Source organism: Lontra canadensis, unplaced genomic scaffold (genome assembly GCF_010015895.1).
Source record: "Lontra canadensis isolate GAN:19392208 unplaced genomic scaffold, GSC_riverotter_1.0 scaffold21, whole genome shotgun sequence".
Lineage (NCBI taxonomy): Eukaryota > Metazoa > Chordata > Mammalia > Carnivora > Mustelidae > Lontra > Lontra canadensis.
In genome coordinates this window covers 23206862-23222134 of record NW_022631015.1, presented here as the reverse complement: position 1 = coordinate 23222134, position 15273 = coordinate 23206862, and the positions used below count along the sequence as shown (strand labels likewise).

The window sequence follows — 15273 nt, the reverse complement described above, 5'->3', positions numbered from 1 at the left end:
AGAGGTCACAGGACTGCCACAGACACGGGACTGGGCAGAAAGCCCATGAGGGAGCACAGACAGATGGACACAGCTCCCTGCCTGCCTGATGACCGAGGGAGGATAGGCAGAGCAGACGCGGCGAGCTAGCTGATTCTGGGGGCGGCGGCGGGTGGGGAGTGGACAACAGGGGGGGTACTACTTGGGAGGCTATCGGCCGGGCGGGAGAACACCACGCCCTCAGCAGGAAGGCCCTCGGCCCTGCCCAAGAATACCAGGCGGTTCGTCAGAAAGTCTGCCCAGGCGTCCCCACAGCAAAGCACAGACAGAAGTTTAGCAGCAGGAGCACAGAGACACCCTAAGAGCAAAAGGCAAAGCGTTCTGGGGGTTAAGGGTTGATTTTCAGCCCGAGACACAAAGCCAGCTCGGACTTCTGAATTTTTCCATCCTTGTTCACATCGCAGTGGCGCAAAAGAATCTCCCGGAACTTATCAAGCTCCACTCCGCTGATGCTGGGCTGCAGACAGCAAAGAGAACAGACACGTCAGGGAGGCCAGCCGGGGGGGCGCCGGGCTTTCATGCCACCCCAGCCCCACACTCACTACACTTAGCAGAGCCCGTGGCTGCCAAGGGGCTCCATGGAGACAGGCCGGCCCCGAGTCCATCTCCTCGTCGTGATGAAAATACTGTGCCTCGGAGCAGGGGATGGGGACATGGATGAGAGAAGACCTGTTCTAGTCTCTCCCCGTGGGAGGTTTTTGTGCCTCTAATTTTATTTTGTTGTTTTTTTTTTTTTAATTTTTTAAAAAATGTTTTATTTATGTGAAAGAGAGCATGAGCAGAGGGAGAGGGAGAAGCAGACTCCCCACTGCGCAGGGACCCCCCCCCCCAAAACAGAACTCGATCCCAGGACTCTGGGATCATGACCTGAGCTGAAGGCAGATGCTTAACCGACTGAGCCACCCAGGCGTCCCATGTGCCTCTAATTTTATAAAACGTTATAATGAATGAAAATTGAACCAGAAGAGTATGTCCCTGAGCTGTAGACCGTCAGATTGATCCCAAGGGATATTTTAGGGTCTGAGAAGGAACCGTGATACGCATCATTTGGGAAAATAATTTAGAACTCAAAAGGCCCGCAGAAGTGAGCAGCGTGCGAACTGAGTGGTTCTCCACAGGCTATTTCATTTAATGCTCACGATAACCTTGGGGTAACCCAGGCTTGCAGATTAGGGCACGGATGCTCAGAGCTGAACGGTCCTGTCAAGCTAGGAAATTACAACAGCATTTCTGATCCTGAGTCTTCTGCCTCCAATGAAGTAAGAACTTGTTCCCCCGGTTACTGAAACAAAAGACTGAGATGTCACATACAATCACTATGTCCTCCTCACTGGGGCTCACCCACGATACTTCCTTGTGCATCAGTGACTGGCAGGTATAGCTGTGGTCCAGAAAATGGCTTAGGAGTCCTGAAGGCAGCAAGGAACACTCCATGGTTCCATACTGGGAGCCCATTTCTTGTACGGTTGCAAAGTGGGGCCCTTTGGTTATCAACTCCTCAACCACTCCTGACACAGCCTTTGCCCTGTTAGCAGCTCTCTGCCCCAGGATCCTCTTAGCAAATTCCCACGTTTAGGAAATATTCGTGGTAGTTATTTACACAGTAGCACAAATTACTTTGCCAGTGAATTTACCTCATTTAAGCTCGGCTAAGCCTCTTTTTTTGTTTTATAATTTGTTTTCTGTAAAAGAAATTATGTTGTCAGTGTGTGAGTGTGTGTTAGGGGAGGGTATGAGTGTATGTAATGAGGTATGTAAGGGAAGTTTCTTTTGAGTTATGCTTTTGAGCATAACTGACCTTTTGAGTTATGCTTTTAATGTTTGACAACTCACTAGGAGTCGGGAGACCTAAATACTGCTGTTCAACAATGTTTGGATCATGGAAGAGAAATCACCTGAGATCACTGGGGGGCCTCAGTTTTAACAGCAAGTCACCAGTGTAAGTGCACACAGGTTCAAGACCTAAGGGTTCTACACAAATTAATTCTACTTTCACAACAACCTGATGAGGTTGTATCTACTATCAGCTTTTAACTGACAGATGAGAAAACTAAAGCACAGAGAGGTTAATTAACTTTCCCACTGTCACACAGCTGGCCCATGTCAGAACCAGATACAAACTCGGGCAGGCAGGCCCCAGAGCACATCTCTTTAACAGAGCACTATATCCTAACCGGCCGTGCAAAATGCATTTTTTTGTTTCTTATCCATCTCATGGGAGAGTGTGAGAGTGGATCCGGGATAGTTGGCTGAAAAATGCTTAACTCTTCCCTCCCCCAACACTTGAATCCTGGGACTAGGGGAACCTTTGGGTCTGGATCTGTCTTCTCATGCTTGCCTGTGGTAAGTGCTCAATTACATCCATGGAATTAATGAGTGACCATCTCCAAATGCATTCTTCACGTTTTTGTCATGTGCCCTCCCTTTCCTGTACATTTCATCTCTCCTAAAACAGTGGAAGTGAATATCCAGACCCCATCCCCAAATACGTCCTTACCAGCACTCCCCAAATCTCCATGATAGTCAGCAACAAGTCCCCAAGGCCCTGCGTGGGCCACCTTCTGACCCCTAGTGGGACGGAATTCTAGCTTTGACCAAGGCAAGTGCTCTTTATTATAAACCAGTAGGATAACTCTCCTGATCAGAACATTTAGCCAGAAACTCCCTCTGTAGCCGTGCAGACTCATAATACGTTCTTGGCTGCACTTGGCTATTTATTGACCATACGGGTGTCTGAAAACCCCAAGGTGATGTGTAGAGGCTAAACCATTATTGTCTACGACTTCAGCCAGGTTGTGGCCAGCAAGCCTGGGCCAATTCTTCTAACAATCACCCACCATTGCATGTTTTCCAAGAAAGAGGGGGCACTCTCTTAGTGTTCTTTTAGGATCATCTTGCTAGGCAGATGGAAGGACCCGATCAGAATGTGGGAAGTCCAGCAGAGAGAGGCATACCCCGGGGAATGCGCAGTAACGTGAGCTCAGGAGACACATCACGGAGTCCCCCGCCGTAGCACTCCTTGTTTGGGGTTACACTGCCTTCCCCTTACCACCTGTTGTCTTTTCTTAAAAGCTATCTGTCCCCCAAGGGACGGCAGCACACAACATCACTAACATCCCTCTGCCTGTGTTCTTCCTTGGTGGGCAAGCGTGGGGCTAAATGATGTCACTGTCTTTCCGGGTGGTGTGGGGAGGGCAGGTGGGACCAGAAGAAAGGATGTCAAAGATGGAAAGGAAGAAGCCAGCACTGCTCTTTCTAAAATGGGACAGCAGGTGTGAGCAACGTGAAAATGTGCAAATCCCTCGATTCCACTCCTGGGATCAGGCCTAAAACCCAGACACTTACATAAAAAAACACTCACTGAGTGTTACTTGGAGTCACAAACCTGGTAAACAATTTCAATTACCAGCAAAAGGAGGAGTCCCACCCTGGATGTAGACAATACTTAAAATTTTTTTTCCAAAAAAATTAATAGTTTTTTAAAAATTACTAGCAAAAGAGGACTATAAGGGATGTAAGGGATATCTAACCACAGGTAAATTCTTATACAGACACCAACACAATGACGGCGACTGGGAAATGCTTGTCAGTGGAGCAGAATATACTTCATGCAGAATATAGCCAGAAACGAAGTCCGTTATGAGGTCTACTTGAGGTTAGAGAGTACTATTCTGTCTTTTCTTTTCTCTACTTTCAAGTTTCTCCACGATGTATGTATCATTTTTATAATTTAAAAAATGAAAAGAAACACCTTCTAAGGGGTAGCAGCTCTTTGGAGGGACATACATTGGATTCGATCCTTTAGGTTAAGTATTGTCCCCTGTTGCTAATCATTTCCTTGCCAACAGAGAAAAGCAGAAGGGGAGTCTAGCAGGGAAAAGAATGAATTTGGGGGAGCCTGGAGACTGGAACTCTCATCCCCTCCAGGCAGACACCCTGGGCATCTCTGGCATCCCATCTATCTGGCTTCCCATGTTGCCACCCACACTTCTACCCTTGCTGAGGGGGTGCTGGGTGTCTCAACTGTCTTGCCTTTCTGCTTTCTTCTTTGAGCTGTAGATTCTCATGTTGATTTTTGTGCTGTGCCAAGGGGCCTATGGACTTTTTATAAACCTTGTGCAGAAATTACTTTGTCTGATCTCATCATACTGACAGAGGACAGCCTTGGCGCCCATATTCCAGAGATCAGGGAAAGGGATGTTCTGATAACCAGATAATTTTGTCAATACAGATTCAACATATGTATCATACATAGTTGTACAGGAAAGAAAGGCCATAAAGTCCATTTATTTCAGGGTCATTATTGCAAACATCAGGGATCCTGACCAGGACTCTCTCCTGAGAAACTCTGCCACCTCCCTGCTGACCTCATGACACGCTCTGATAATTGCTTTTATTTTTTTTCTTATTTTTTACTTTTTTAAGATTTGTTTATTTGACAGAATGAGACATAGCGAGAAAGGGAACACAAGCGGGGGGAGTGAGAGAGGGAGAAACAGCTTCCCACTGAGCAGGGAGCCCAACATGGGGCTTGATCCCAGGACCCTGGGATCATGACCTGAACCGAAGGCAGAGGCTTAACCCACTGAGCCACCCAGGCGCCCCTAGAATTTGCTTTAAAAGCATGGGATGGGGGATAATTGCTTTAAAAGTAATTATCAGGGGCGCCTGGGTGGCTCAGTGGGTTAAGCACCTGCCTTCGGCTCGGGTCATGATCCCAGGGTCCTGGGATTGAGACCCACGTCAGGCTTCCTGCTCAGTGGGAAGTTGCTTCTCCCTCTTCTTCTGCCCCTCTCCATGCTCGTGTGCTCTCGCTCTCAAATAAATAAATAAGTAAAATCTTAAAAAATTCCAGATATTGGTTTGTCGACTTGTCCCATGATCCTTTCTAATGTAATGAAAATTTAAAAGTCGCAGGAGAGGACTCTAGTGTATGAACCTGAGAAATGTCAGATTTACTCAAAAGATTTTCCCTTGACAACATCCTTCAAGTTGTATGGTGAATAGTTTTTTAAGCAACCCCGAAGACTGGGAAAGCTCCAATAGAGGTTTGCACCTCAATGATCTGGCTTCGGAGGAGAACATTAATAATTAACTGCTTTGTAATACTTTTTAGCTCAACAAACCAGCCCTCATTACCTGCTTTTCTACTACTGAGGCTGGCCTCACTCAGTCCTTGGAAACCAGCTCTCTTCGCCTGGCTGGTACTTACATTGAGAGATACCTTTTTGTCACGCCAGAAGGCCCACCCAAATAAGGGGGGCAAGGACAAGAGTGTTGGGCGTCCCCTGGCTTCCCATGGAGGTGATATGAATCTATCAAAGAGTGAGGCAAACCACATGTTTTTGGGTGGCCTAGAAATTTCCCCTGCTCTTTCATTTTCTCTGGGAAAACATCTTCTCTGCTCTATGGCTGGTTTAGGTTTTCAGACCTTCAATATCTTCCAGTAACTTGTGGAAGCCATTGCCAAGCTCAGTGACAGCCAAAAGGGTCTGGAGGGCTGTGCAGCCCCCCGGCTGCGGACTTGAGCAGTCAGCGGCCCAGGCTCCACAAAGCTGCTCTGAGAGGCAGGTCCCCCCCGCCCCATTCCATGCTCTCTATCAAAGGCAAATTAAAACTGCAATTTGGCCAAGCCTACTGCCGTGCGATTTTAATGTCCCATAGATAACTGCTCAGTTTCCATTACAGAAATCGTTCTGGCATTAAATAGATAGTAAATACAGTGGGACTTATCTTGGCAATCAGTGCAAAAGGCGCTATCACACTCAGACCATCCACTGTTCCGTGGTTGCGCAAATGCCCGGGGAGTCGCAGACAGGAACACCGGGGAAGGGAACAAAGAAGAGGTGGGGGACCAGCTGGGAGGGGAACAAGGCAAGCGAGGAGGCAAAGAACTCACCAGTGTCATCCTGATCAGAGGTCCTGACCTCTGATGGATGAGAAGAAAAACCTCATCCATGCCTACTCAATCACATGGCGTGAGATTGCTGCAGATTCATGCAAACATTGGTAAACTGGGGGGAGGGGGCGTTTCTGCTGCAAAACTCCATAGTTTTGTGGTTGTTGTTAGGGAAAGAGAGAGCGCAAGCACGAGAGCAAGCAGGGCAGGGTGAGAGGGAGAGAGAATCACAAGCAAGCGTCATGCCCAGTGCAGAGCCCAACGGAAGGGCTTGATCTCATGACACCAAGATCTTGACCGGAGCCAAAATCGGGAGTGGATGCTTCACCGACAAAGCCACCCAGGTGTCCCCCAGACTCCACAGTTTTAATCAGGTTTTCAAACAGGTCTGGGATTCCAGAACCAGTTAACAATTGCTACTCTAATTTGTTGCCATCTGGGCCAACCAGGATGGAATCATCGTGTCCTGTGTAAACCTCAAAAAATCTCTAAGGATTTGAATGTGCTAAATTCAGCAGCTAGACAGTCCCAGAGGAAAGGAAGAGTGGCAAAGTGTCTGCTTAGCCAGATCCCACAGCCAGTTACTAGAGTGCACCAGGATCTCCAAGGAGATTGCTTGTTTTAAAGTCCACACTACCTAAAACAGCTTTGTGATGTGGATTATAACTAAATCCTGTCACTTCGAATTGCAGCAACGTGTCCTGACACATACATAGATTTTAGGCGAGGCCTTAAAGCAGCCCCTGATGGCAGTGGGGGGGGGAGGGCATGGATACCAAATATGGGATTGATTTCATAATTAAATTAAAAGTTTTAGGTATTCTAGTAACCAAGTCCAGGAGTATAAAGGCCTTTCTGTAACCAAAAAATAAACAGAACCGCACCTCTCTGGTAAAAGAGAGGGCTTTTATATGGTAGAAACAAGAAGGTGCTATGGGGGCTTCACGAAACTACAAATGGTCTTAAGAGAGAAAGGGAGACATGTGGGTTCTCACAGAAGCTCAAATGTTGTTAAATGGACCGTGTCCCAAATTTGGTCCCTGGCATTAATCGTCAGCCCCAAGGGTGCTCTGAAGTAAACAGTGGAATTGGTCACAACGGCATCCCCAACCCATGAGGAGCATAACCTCTACACCCCCTCAAATCACCTGGACCAGCTCCATCATGTCCTTGACAAAGCCATCCACTTCCGGGCCTTCCAGAGCTCCTGTTCTACTCTGAAAGAGACAAGAACCACTCCGTCAGACACCATTTGCTGAAGTCAGAAAGCTAAAGAGCAAATCAGTGTTCTTTTGTGGTTGCAAACAGGTTCAGGAACAGTACATTCCAGTTAGTTTCTCTGTGTAGGATGTGAACGTTCCTCAGACAAGAAAATAATTAATTGTACACAGCGACCCCCATATAAGCAAATGGGAGTTCCTTGGCCCCGCAAATCGCGTTAGCATGATACACACCGACTTCATTTGCTTCCCAAGGATCCTGCTTCAGGCAGACAAGTGTTATTTGCACATCATGTCGGTCCTTAGAAGGATAGAGGCTGACACTTTTTTAAAATTGTGCTTTATGATTTAGCAAGGACCTCATGATTATTAAAATTTTAAATCGGGAGTGAGTATGTTGACTGAGTGTGTTAGAATTATTATTTGGTCCATACACAAAACGCTTACTTTTTCCTACTCATTTTATAAGAATGTCTATAAAATACAATACATATTAAAATATTTCAGTTTCATCTCTAAAATTCCAGTCATGACAACACATCCATCCATCTTTCCGAGTTTTCTTCACCTTGAACCTTTAACATATCATTTTAAAAAATCTATTTTTTTTAAGTAGTATATTTACCAAACGCTACCTGCCAACACCTTCTAAGAGCTTTACAAACATGAAATCACTGAATTCTCACCCCAGTCCCATGGGGTAGGTATTATTATTATTAGCCTCATCACCCTAACTTAACAGGTAAGGGAAATGAAGCCCAGGGAGGTTAAGGAACCTGCCCAAAGTCCCGTGGCTAACGAGGCGTGATTCATGCGCAGGTGACGGGGCACAGAGGCTAGACATGAAATCACTTTGCCGAGCCGCGTCTCCCAGGCTGATGCTCGTTTCTGCTCAGGGTATGACACACTCACATGCCCAGTCTGGTGAGTTTCAGGATGGCATCTCTTCTGACTCTTCCTAACTTTCTCATTTTTCTTCCTTCTTGCATTACCCTACCTTGTCCTCGAAAAATGCAACCTCCTTGCCATACTTTGTGCTTTAGAATTATTCTTTTCTCCTGTCTGAAGAAGAACCACATATTCAATCCTATAAGAGAAGTGGTTTTTATGCTGACCAGAGCTCACTTTGCCTCTGTTTCTTTGGGTTGGATGTGGTCTGTAACTTGATTTCGCTTGCTTTTGTTTTCAAGCATACTTTCCTAGATGGAGATCAAGAAGGAGAAAAGTTCTCCCCCAGTGTGGAGCCAAAGAGAAAAAAACAAAAACAAAATGAGATTTTATTCTCTTCTCAACTATGAATACTCCTTTGTCCATTTTAATGTAGTTTTTGGTTTACGTGGAGAAGCCGAGGGTAAGACATAGCAGCGGACATGTGGGATTAGGGTTCATCATATCAGTTTAGGGTCTGTGGGTAGGATGACCCCACATAGGGACTAAACTAGCTTGCTCCCTAAAAGTAGTCAGCACAACCCAAAAGGACACACTTACAACATCATAGTGGGCGAAGATTTTCTCAAAGTCCCTCTTTCTTTCTTCAGTGGAACAAGCCTGTGTGCGAAGGAAACAGGATGTGAGTCCAGCCTCGGGACCCTTCAGTTGTACCATTCTTCCAGGGTCATAAACAACTTTTATAAACTTTGAGCCAATGACCCTTAATCCCTTGATTCTAACAGTTAAGCCTTGTCGGTCTCCAGATAAATTATACAAGACAAACAGATGCCTTCCTTTCTTCCCTCCCTCTCGAATTTATGGAGAGACAGGAATGACACAAGCCCACTTAGAAGAATGTCACTACTTACGTCCATTTTAAATTGGAGAAGGAAGTTTTCCTGAAGAGCCAAAATCCTAAATGGAAAAAAAGAAAAGAAAGTAATTTATGTGATGATCTGTCAGCTCTCAGAGGCAAGCAGATCTGCAACTCTTGCATGAGGAAAGGGCAGGCAATTTCCAGATCTTTCTACAGAATAGGGTGAGTGCTTGAAAAACAGGAAATTTCTATATTATAAGAACAAATTAGAAAATTAATTTGGAGAGACTTTTCATAGGGATTAGCAGTCACCACAGAGAGACTTTTAAAAAGTCATCTTGGTGGGGGAGCTTGGGTGGTTCAGTTGGTTAAGTATCTGCCTTCAGCTCAGGTCATGATCCCGGGGTCCTGGGATTGAGCCGCACATCGGGTTCTCTGCTCAGCAGGGAGCCTGCTCCCCTTTCTCCCTCTGCCTACCTCTCTGCCTACTTATGCTTTCTGTCAAATAAACAAATAAAATCTTAAAAAAAAAAAAAAGTTGTTTTGGTGGAAAATGGCAGAGGAAAGGCTTATGAAAACTCTCTCCTCCATAACAGCAATGAGAAAGCTGTCAAAAAAAAAAAAAAAAATCAAAATAACTTCTTCAGAATTCTAGAAATTCAAGTCTTACAGAAATCTGGGGAGTGTTTATTTCCAAAAATATGACTAAATCTTGGTAAGAACAGTGGATGTGGTGGCATCTTAACTTGCTTCATCCTTCTACCCTCCTCAGCTCTAGTGTGTCGTTGAAAATGAAGAGCCCATAGCCCCAGGGAAAATGAGCGTTCTAGCAGCTGCTCTGTGGTGAGCAGAGCAGAGTTGGAGCGCTTTCAAAACCTAACTGCCAGAGAACTGCCATTATTTGACTTTCCTGATGTTCTCTGAGCGACCCCACTTGCAGGGTGCACTTATTTGACCTGATTTTGATGTCAGCTAGTGGGAAAGCATTTTACCTGGGAGCATTTGTCAAAAACAATGAAAAGCAGTTATTTAAGATCACAGGTGACAATGGAAAATAAAATTTGGGGCAAATGGGTACCTGGGTGGCTCTGTCGGTGAAGTGTCTGACTTCAGGTTAGGTCATGATCTCAGGGTCCTGGGATCAAGTCCCACCTCTGGCTCCCTGCTCAGCGGGGAGTCTGCTTCTCCCTCTCCCTCTGCCCCTCGCCCCCTCTCCACACTCTGTCTGTCAAATAAATAAAATCTTTAAAGAAAAGAAAAGAGTTTGGGTAAACAGCAGGCTAAGTAAAAAGCTTAAAAGGAAATGCTGGGGGAATGAGATGTCCACTGGGGCTTATCTAAGCTCCAACATATTTCTGAGAATCTAGAAAGCTGTAGACATGCATAAGACTACGTCCATGCCCAGGACTGCGTGTGTGCACAGAAAAGAACTCGGGAGGCCCTAAGGTCTCACCAGCAGCTTTTCCTTGGGCTCTGTACAAGCAGGAAGTTAAGGCTAAGCAGAATTGTAAACTTCCTGGTTGCATATGAAAGATGGGCCCAACCCATACACGGGGCCCCGCACAAACATTGGGTGAAAGGCAAGAAATCTCTGCCCAGTCATTAACTAACCATTCAGCAACCAAGCAGAGACTTCAGTGTCCACATATGACAAAGATCAAGATTTTATAGGATGAGTTCCAAAAGGTCATTAAGCAAAAAGACAACAGTTATCAACAACAATACACGTGATCCGTGAGAAATACTAGGGATTCTTCACACTGAAATGAAAAGAACATGAGACAGTTGCTTTAGTCCACATGAAGAAATAAAGAACCTCAGCCAGACATGAAAGGTCATGTATTATATGATTTCATATATGTGAAATACCTAGAAAAACAGATCTGTGGAAACAGAAAATAGATTAGTGGTTATCAGGGGTTGGTAGGCAACGGGAGGAGAGAGTAATCCCTGCTGGGTGGAGTATTTTTCTGGCACAATAAAAATGTTCTAGAAATGGGCAGTGGTGACGGTTGCACAGCCTCATGAATAGACTAAAGTATACCGAATTATACACTTTATAGTAAATGTTATAAGGCAAAATGATACTCAATTTTAAAAAAAATATGGGAAAAATAATAAAACAAAAATACTTTTGTTTTGGAAAACAAAAGTATTTCCGTACTTTCTGCTTAATTACAGAATTAATTACATGTATTTACTAGACTACAGTCAGTTTCCAAAGACTAAAATGTTGGATTTATGTTGCATTCATAATCATGCATTCACAATATAGAGAAAGGCAGAAAAATATCACACAATGATTTTGGAACATTTTGCTCTTCTGGATGCCCCTGGTAAAGAGAATCTGATCCAGGTAAAGGGTAGACTATCCTGGAACTCTATGAGGAATCCTGTCCTTATCTCTTGGTTGGCACCAAGCAGCCTCAAGTATGTCGCCAGTGAGAGGACATGTGCCTGAGGGGAGCTCGCATGTGGAGTAAGAAGGCTCCGTTCTAGAGGTAGGAACAGAGAGAGGAGAGTCTGTGTATAAATGTTTTAAGGCCTTTAAGTCATTCATTTATTTCCCTATTGCTATGACAAATGATCCCAACGTGGTGGCTTCAGCAGCACAAATCAGCATCTTACAATACTGGAAATCAGAGTCGGAGGCAGATTTCTTCAGGCTAAAATCGAGGCGTCACAGGACTGCCTCCTTCTGGAGGCTCGAGGGGAAAGTCCCTTTCCTTGTCTTTTCCAGCTTCTAGAAGCTGCCTGCTTTCTTGGGCTCATGGCCCCTTTCTCCACCTCAAAGCCTTCAAAACCCGACCCTCTGCTTCCTCCTTCCCCATTTAGAGGACCCTTGTTATTACCTTTGGGCTGACCTGGATAATCCAGACTAATCTCTGGAAGGTCTGTCAGTGAGTGACTTCATTGCTCTCTGCAACCTGCATGGATCCTTGCCATGTAACATAAAATGTTCAGTGGTTCCAGGAATTTGGACATGGACACCTTTATTCTGCCTACCCCATTGTCACTGTCAAATTCCGTATCATATTGGTTTCAAAAGAGTGTGGTAATTCTTGTCACTTTGCATCTCTGTTCCATATGAAGTCAATTCTTCTTGCAGTTCACATCTGCTCTTTGAATCCTTCTCTATACACAACACTCCGCAGGCAGAGAAGCTATTCAAGAGATTAGGGCATGAATAGTAGGACCACAGCGGGGGGATGTTTGGCTAGCTGCAGGGGTCCTTTTGGTAACCACAGTGACAGAGGGGATGACTGACAGAAGGGACATGTCCTCTATAGATGAGGACCCGGGATGCTAGATGTTGTGCATTGCATGGAAAGTTCTGTGGGAATCATCCCATATCTCACCTGAAACTGGAATGTGCAGGAAGCTCTCACGTGCACACAAATTTTGCTTAAAATTCTACTTGAACCCAGAACTGAATTCCTGTTTACATAAAAATCCCGGGTATTTTTCTCAAGGTATACATAATTTACTAATTGTGTCCATTATCCCTATAATCTGAGTCACGTAAATTGAGGGATGACTGCTCTTTGTTTCATTCGGAACTCAATCAGGACTTATTTATTTTTTATAAAATTGTATCAACAGCAAGTGAGTTCCTGCCATGTGAGTTGCCAAAAGGCCATTTTTGTATCAATCAGCATGTGAACTGACATATTCGTGGTAATTCTGCACCAAGATGTAAGCAGCCTCCCCTCAGGTATGTCTTCCCTGTGGCTCTGTCCTGCCACCTAGACACTGAAATACACTTTATTTTATTATTAATTGTCTTCCCTTATTTCCCCTTTATGTGTTCTAGTTTGTGCACTATACTAACTGTTTTAGCATTATGTGCACAGGTAGAGTGTATTATCTTTGGATTTCATTTCAGAAGTAAAAGCATCACTGATGACCGGGTAGAGAGCAGCTTCCGGTAGTGGCACACTCTGGCCTCCAGAGGGCGCTCGAGGCTCCTCGACTTACTACGTCTGAGAAGTGCCGTGAGTCATTCAGGTGGTGTGTGCTTTTGGTGAGGGGAGCAATGAAATCAAAAGTTCTTGTTTTCATCCAGATGCCATGTTTTGAGTGAATCTTTTAGGCTTTGGGTATTCCTATTAGGACTGGTGCTTACACAGCTCTCAGATTAGCTAGACTGACCTCTATTTGACAGGAACTTTTGCTTCAGTTGGCCAAAAGGATGAGAAGTGAGTGGGACCCAGGGGACAAATCTCCAAGGCTACAAGGTGGAGATCCCTCCGTCCCCAACCTTTGGGAGAAACACTCTTATCCCCCTCTGGTCTGGCTGGTCTCTCCATGCCTCTTCCCCAGCAAAGTGGCCAAATTTGGGATGAGCGTCCTAGAGAAGGAGCCATGGAGGATGAGGCTCAGAATAGAAGACCCAGTAGAGTGTTGGGGTCAATGTCCTGGTCACCACTAAGGAGAGGTTCTTCCTGGTGTGTCCCCATTCGTAGATCCCCTGCAGGAACTCACAGATGTTGCTATCAAGAGAGGAGGTAGCTGGTATGGACTTTGTGATTTTGAACTCAAGTTAATATCTGCTTATGACATTGCCAAGTCAACCATTGCTAAGTTAATATCTGCTTATGACCTAGCCAAGATATTCCATCACTGAATATCACCCCAGTCCATGGACTCCCCGTCTCCCAGCCAAACCTCCTTGTGCCCTGCAGCCTGTAACTGCCACCCTCTGTCACTGTCTGTGTTGTGACTCCATCTGCCTCACCCTCAGGCACCTGGGATCATAACTGCTCCATCTGGTTTTACCCATGTATTCTGGATCCAGTGATTTTTTTTTTCCCTTTCTATGGACCACCACAGGTCATCTCAGGGTCAGCTAGCCTTGAGATGACATGCTGACATGCCCATCGTGTCACAACACTGGCCTTACAGACAGCCCTTTTGCAGGTACTGGGCTACTTCTGCTGTCACCCTTCTCCTACACTCTGGCTGGGTGCCCAAGGAGGCTATGCCAACACCAAAAACCCAGACAGCACGGCTGGAGTCTGGTTCAGTCGTCCTCGGTCGTGAACTTACCACTCTGCTTTCCCAGAGCAGTGAATGGGATTCCAGACTTATGTTTTCATGGGGTCCTTATGTGAGACCAGGAACGTCTGGCCTTTGAAGGCAGGGCTGGCCCATGACCTACCTATAAAATTTTATGAAAACTTTGTGTATTGTGCCTTTGGTGGGGGGACTTTTATTATCTTTACAAAGGGATTTGTCACCCCCAGAAGACTGAAAACAACTGCTCTTCATTTGGCCAGATGAGCCCATTCTTCAGGGTTCCAGGCAAGACCTGACCTCTGCCTTTCAAAGAGAAGTGTGTGCATCATGGAACCCCCACAATGGTGTGTCTAAGTCTGCAACACTGTTCCCAGGCTACTCACCTTGACAAGTCATTCAGATCCAACCGGCCATCCTTATTTTTGTCAAAGATCTTCATCTGGAATGCAGAAGAGGACATGATTGTAAGAAGTACTTGTAGCAGGAATTTACTCTGAAAGTTACCGGAGCACTTTGCTGTTTTGCCCTTCTGATTCCACAGTTGTCTAAACTGCCTGAGGCTGGCTCGTGTCACAGAATGCTCCCTACAGAGCACAGGAGAAATATCGCTTTTCCATTGAAGGCCAAAGTAGTTGAGGAGGATGGGGCAGAGTGGAAAGCCTACGTCTCTAGGCTACAAGGATTGTAGGAAGGAAGAGAGGGACAGGAAGAAACAGGAAGAAACAGGAGGCTCCAGTGGGTGGGTGTCTGAGCTCAGTCTGCTGGAAAGGAGATTCCTGAGGGAGGGGGGCAGCAGCTGAGGAAGGACTTGCTGTGGCTCAGCCCCATGCCCCGCCCAACAAGACACTCTGAGCACCCAAGGGTTTGGATGCTGGGTTGAGAGCCATGTGTCTGGCTGTGACGGGATGAGGTGATGCCAGAACAGAGGGCAGGGGGTGGACCCCTGAGCCATAGGCTGCAAAGAGAATGCATCATAGGGAGACACTTAGCATGTCTGATTTTGTGTCGCCTCTTTCCCTTGCTGCTGCGACCTAGGGCTGACAGACATCTGTGGAGCCCTGCACATAGGTGTGCTGCAGCTGAGACATGCAAAAACCACTCTTTTCCCAACACCCACTTCACCCAAAAAGAAAAGGAAGTACGTGTAGAAAGAACAATGCTATGTTTAAGGTTTACAAGGATGCCATGACTGGATTCCTGCACACAAAGATGAAGTAACCAAGGAGAGAAAAGTTTCATAACCTTCCCTGGACCCTGTGGGCTCCTGAATGTCTACAGATATCAGTCACCTCTTGATTCCAGCCTCCTCCTAAAATAAAAGAAGCTCACATTTCATACTGAAGAAAGAT

The 15273-nt window shown here is 45.7% G+C and overlaps 1 protein-coding gene across 1 annotated transcript in view; it reads right to left on the bottom strand.

The window, feature by feature from the left end:
• Positions 1–288: 288 nt before the first annotated feature.
• The window catches only part of SCGN (secretagogin, EF-hand calcium binding protein), a 35896-nt gene continuing 20911 nt past the window's right edge, over positions 289–15273 (bottom strand). The window contains exons 7-11 of the mRNA XM_032861792.1: positions 14308–14363; positions 8958–9003; positions 8647–8706; positions 7087–7155; positions 289–496 (exon numbers count right to left, since the gene is read on the bottom strand). Of these exons, the coding sequence (XP_032717683.1) occupies positions 368–496; positions 7087–7155; positions 8647–8706; positions 8958–9003; positions 14308–14363 (360 nt within the window). The 3' untranslated portion in view covers positions 289–367. The remainder of the gene's footprint in view (positions 497–7086; positions 7156–8646; positions 8707–8957; positions 9004–14307; positions 14364–15273) is intronic.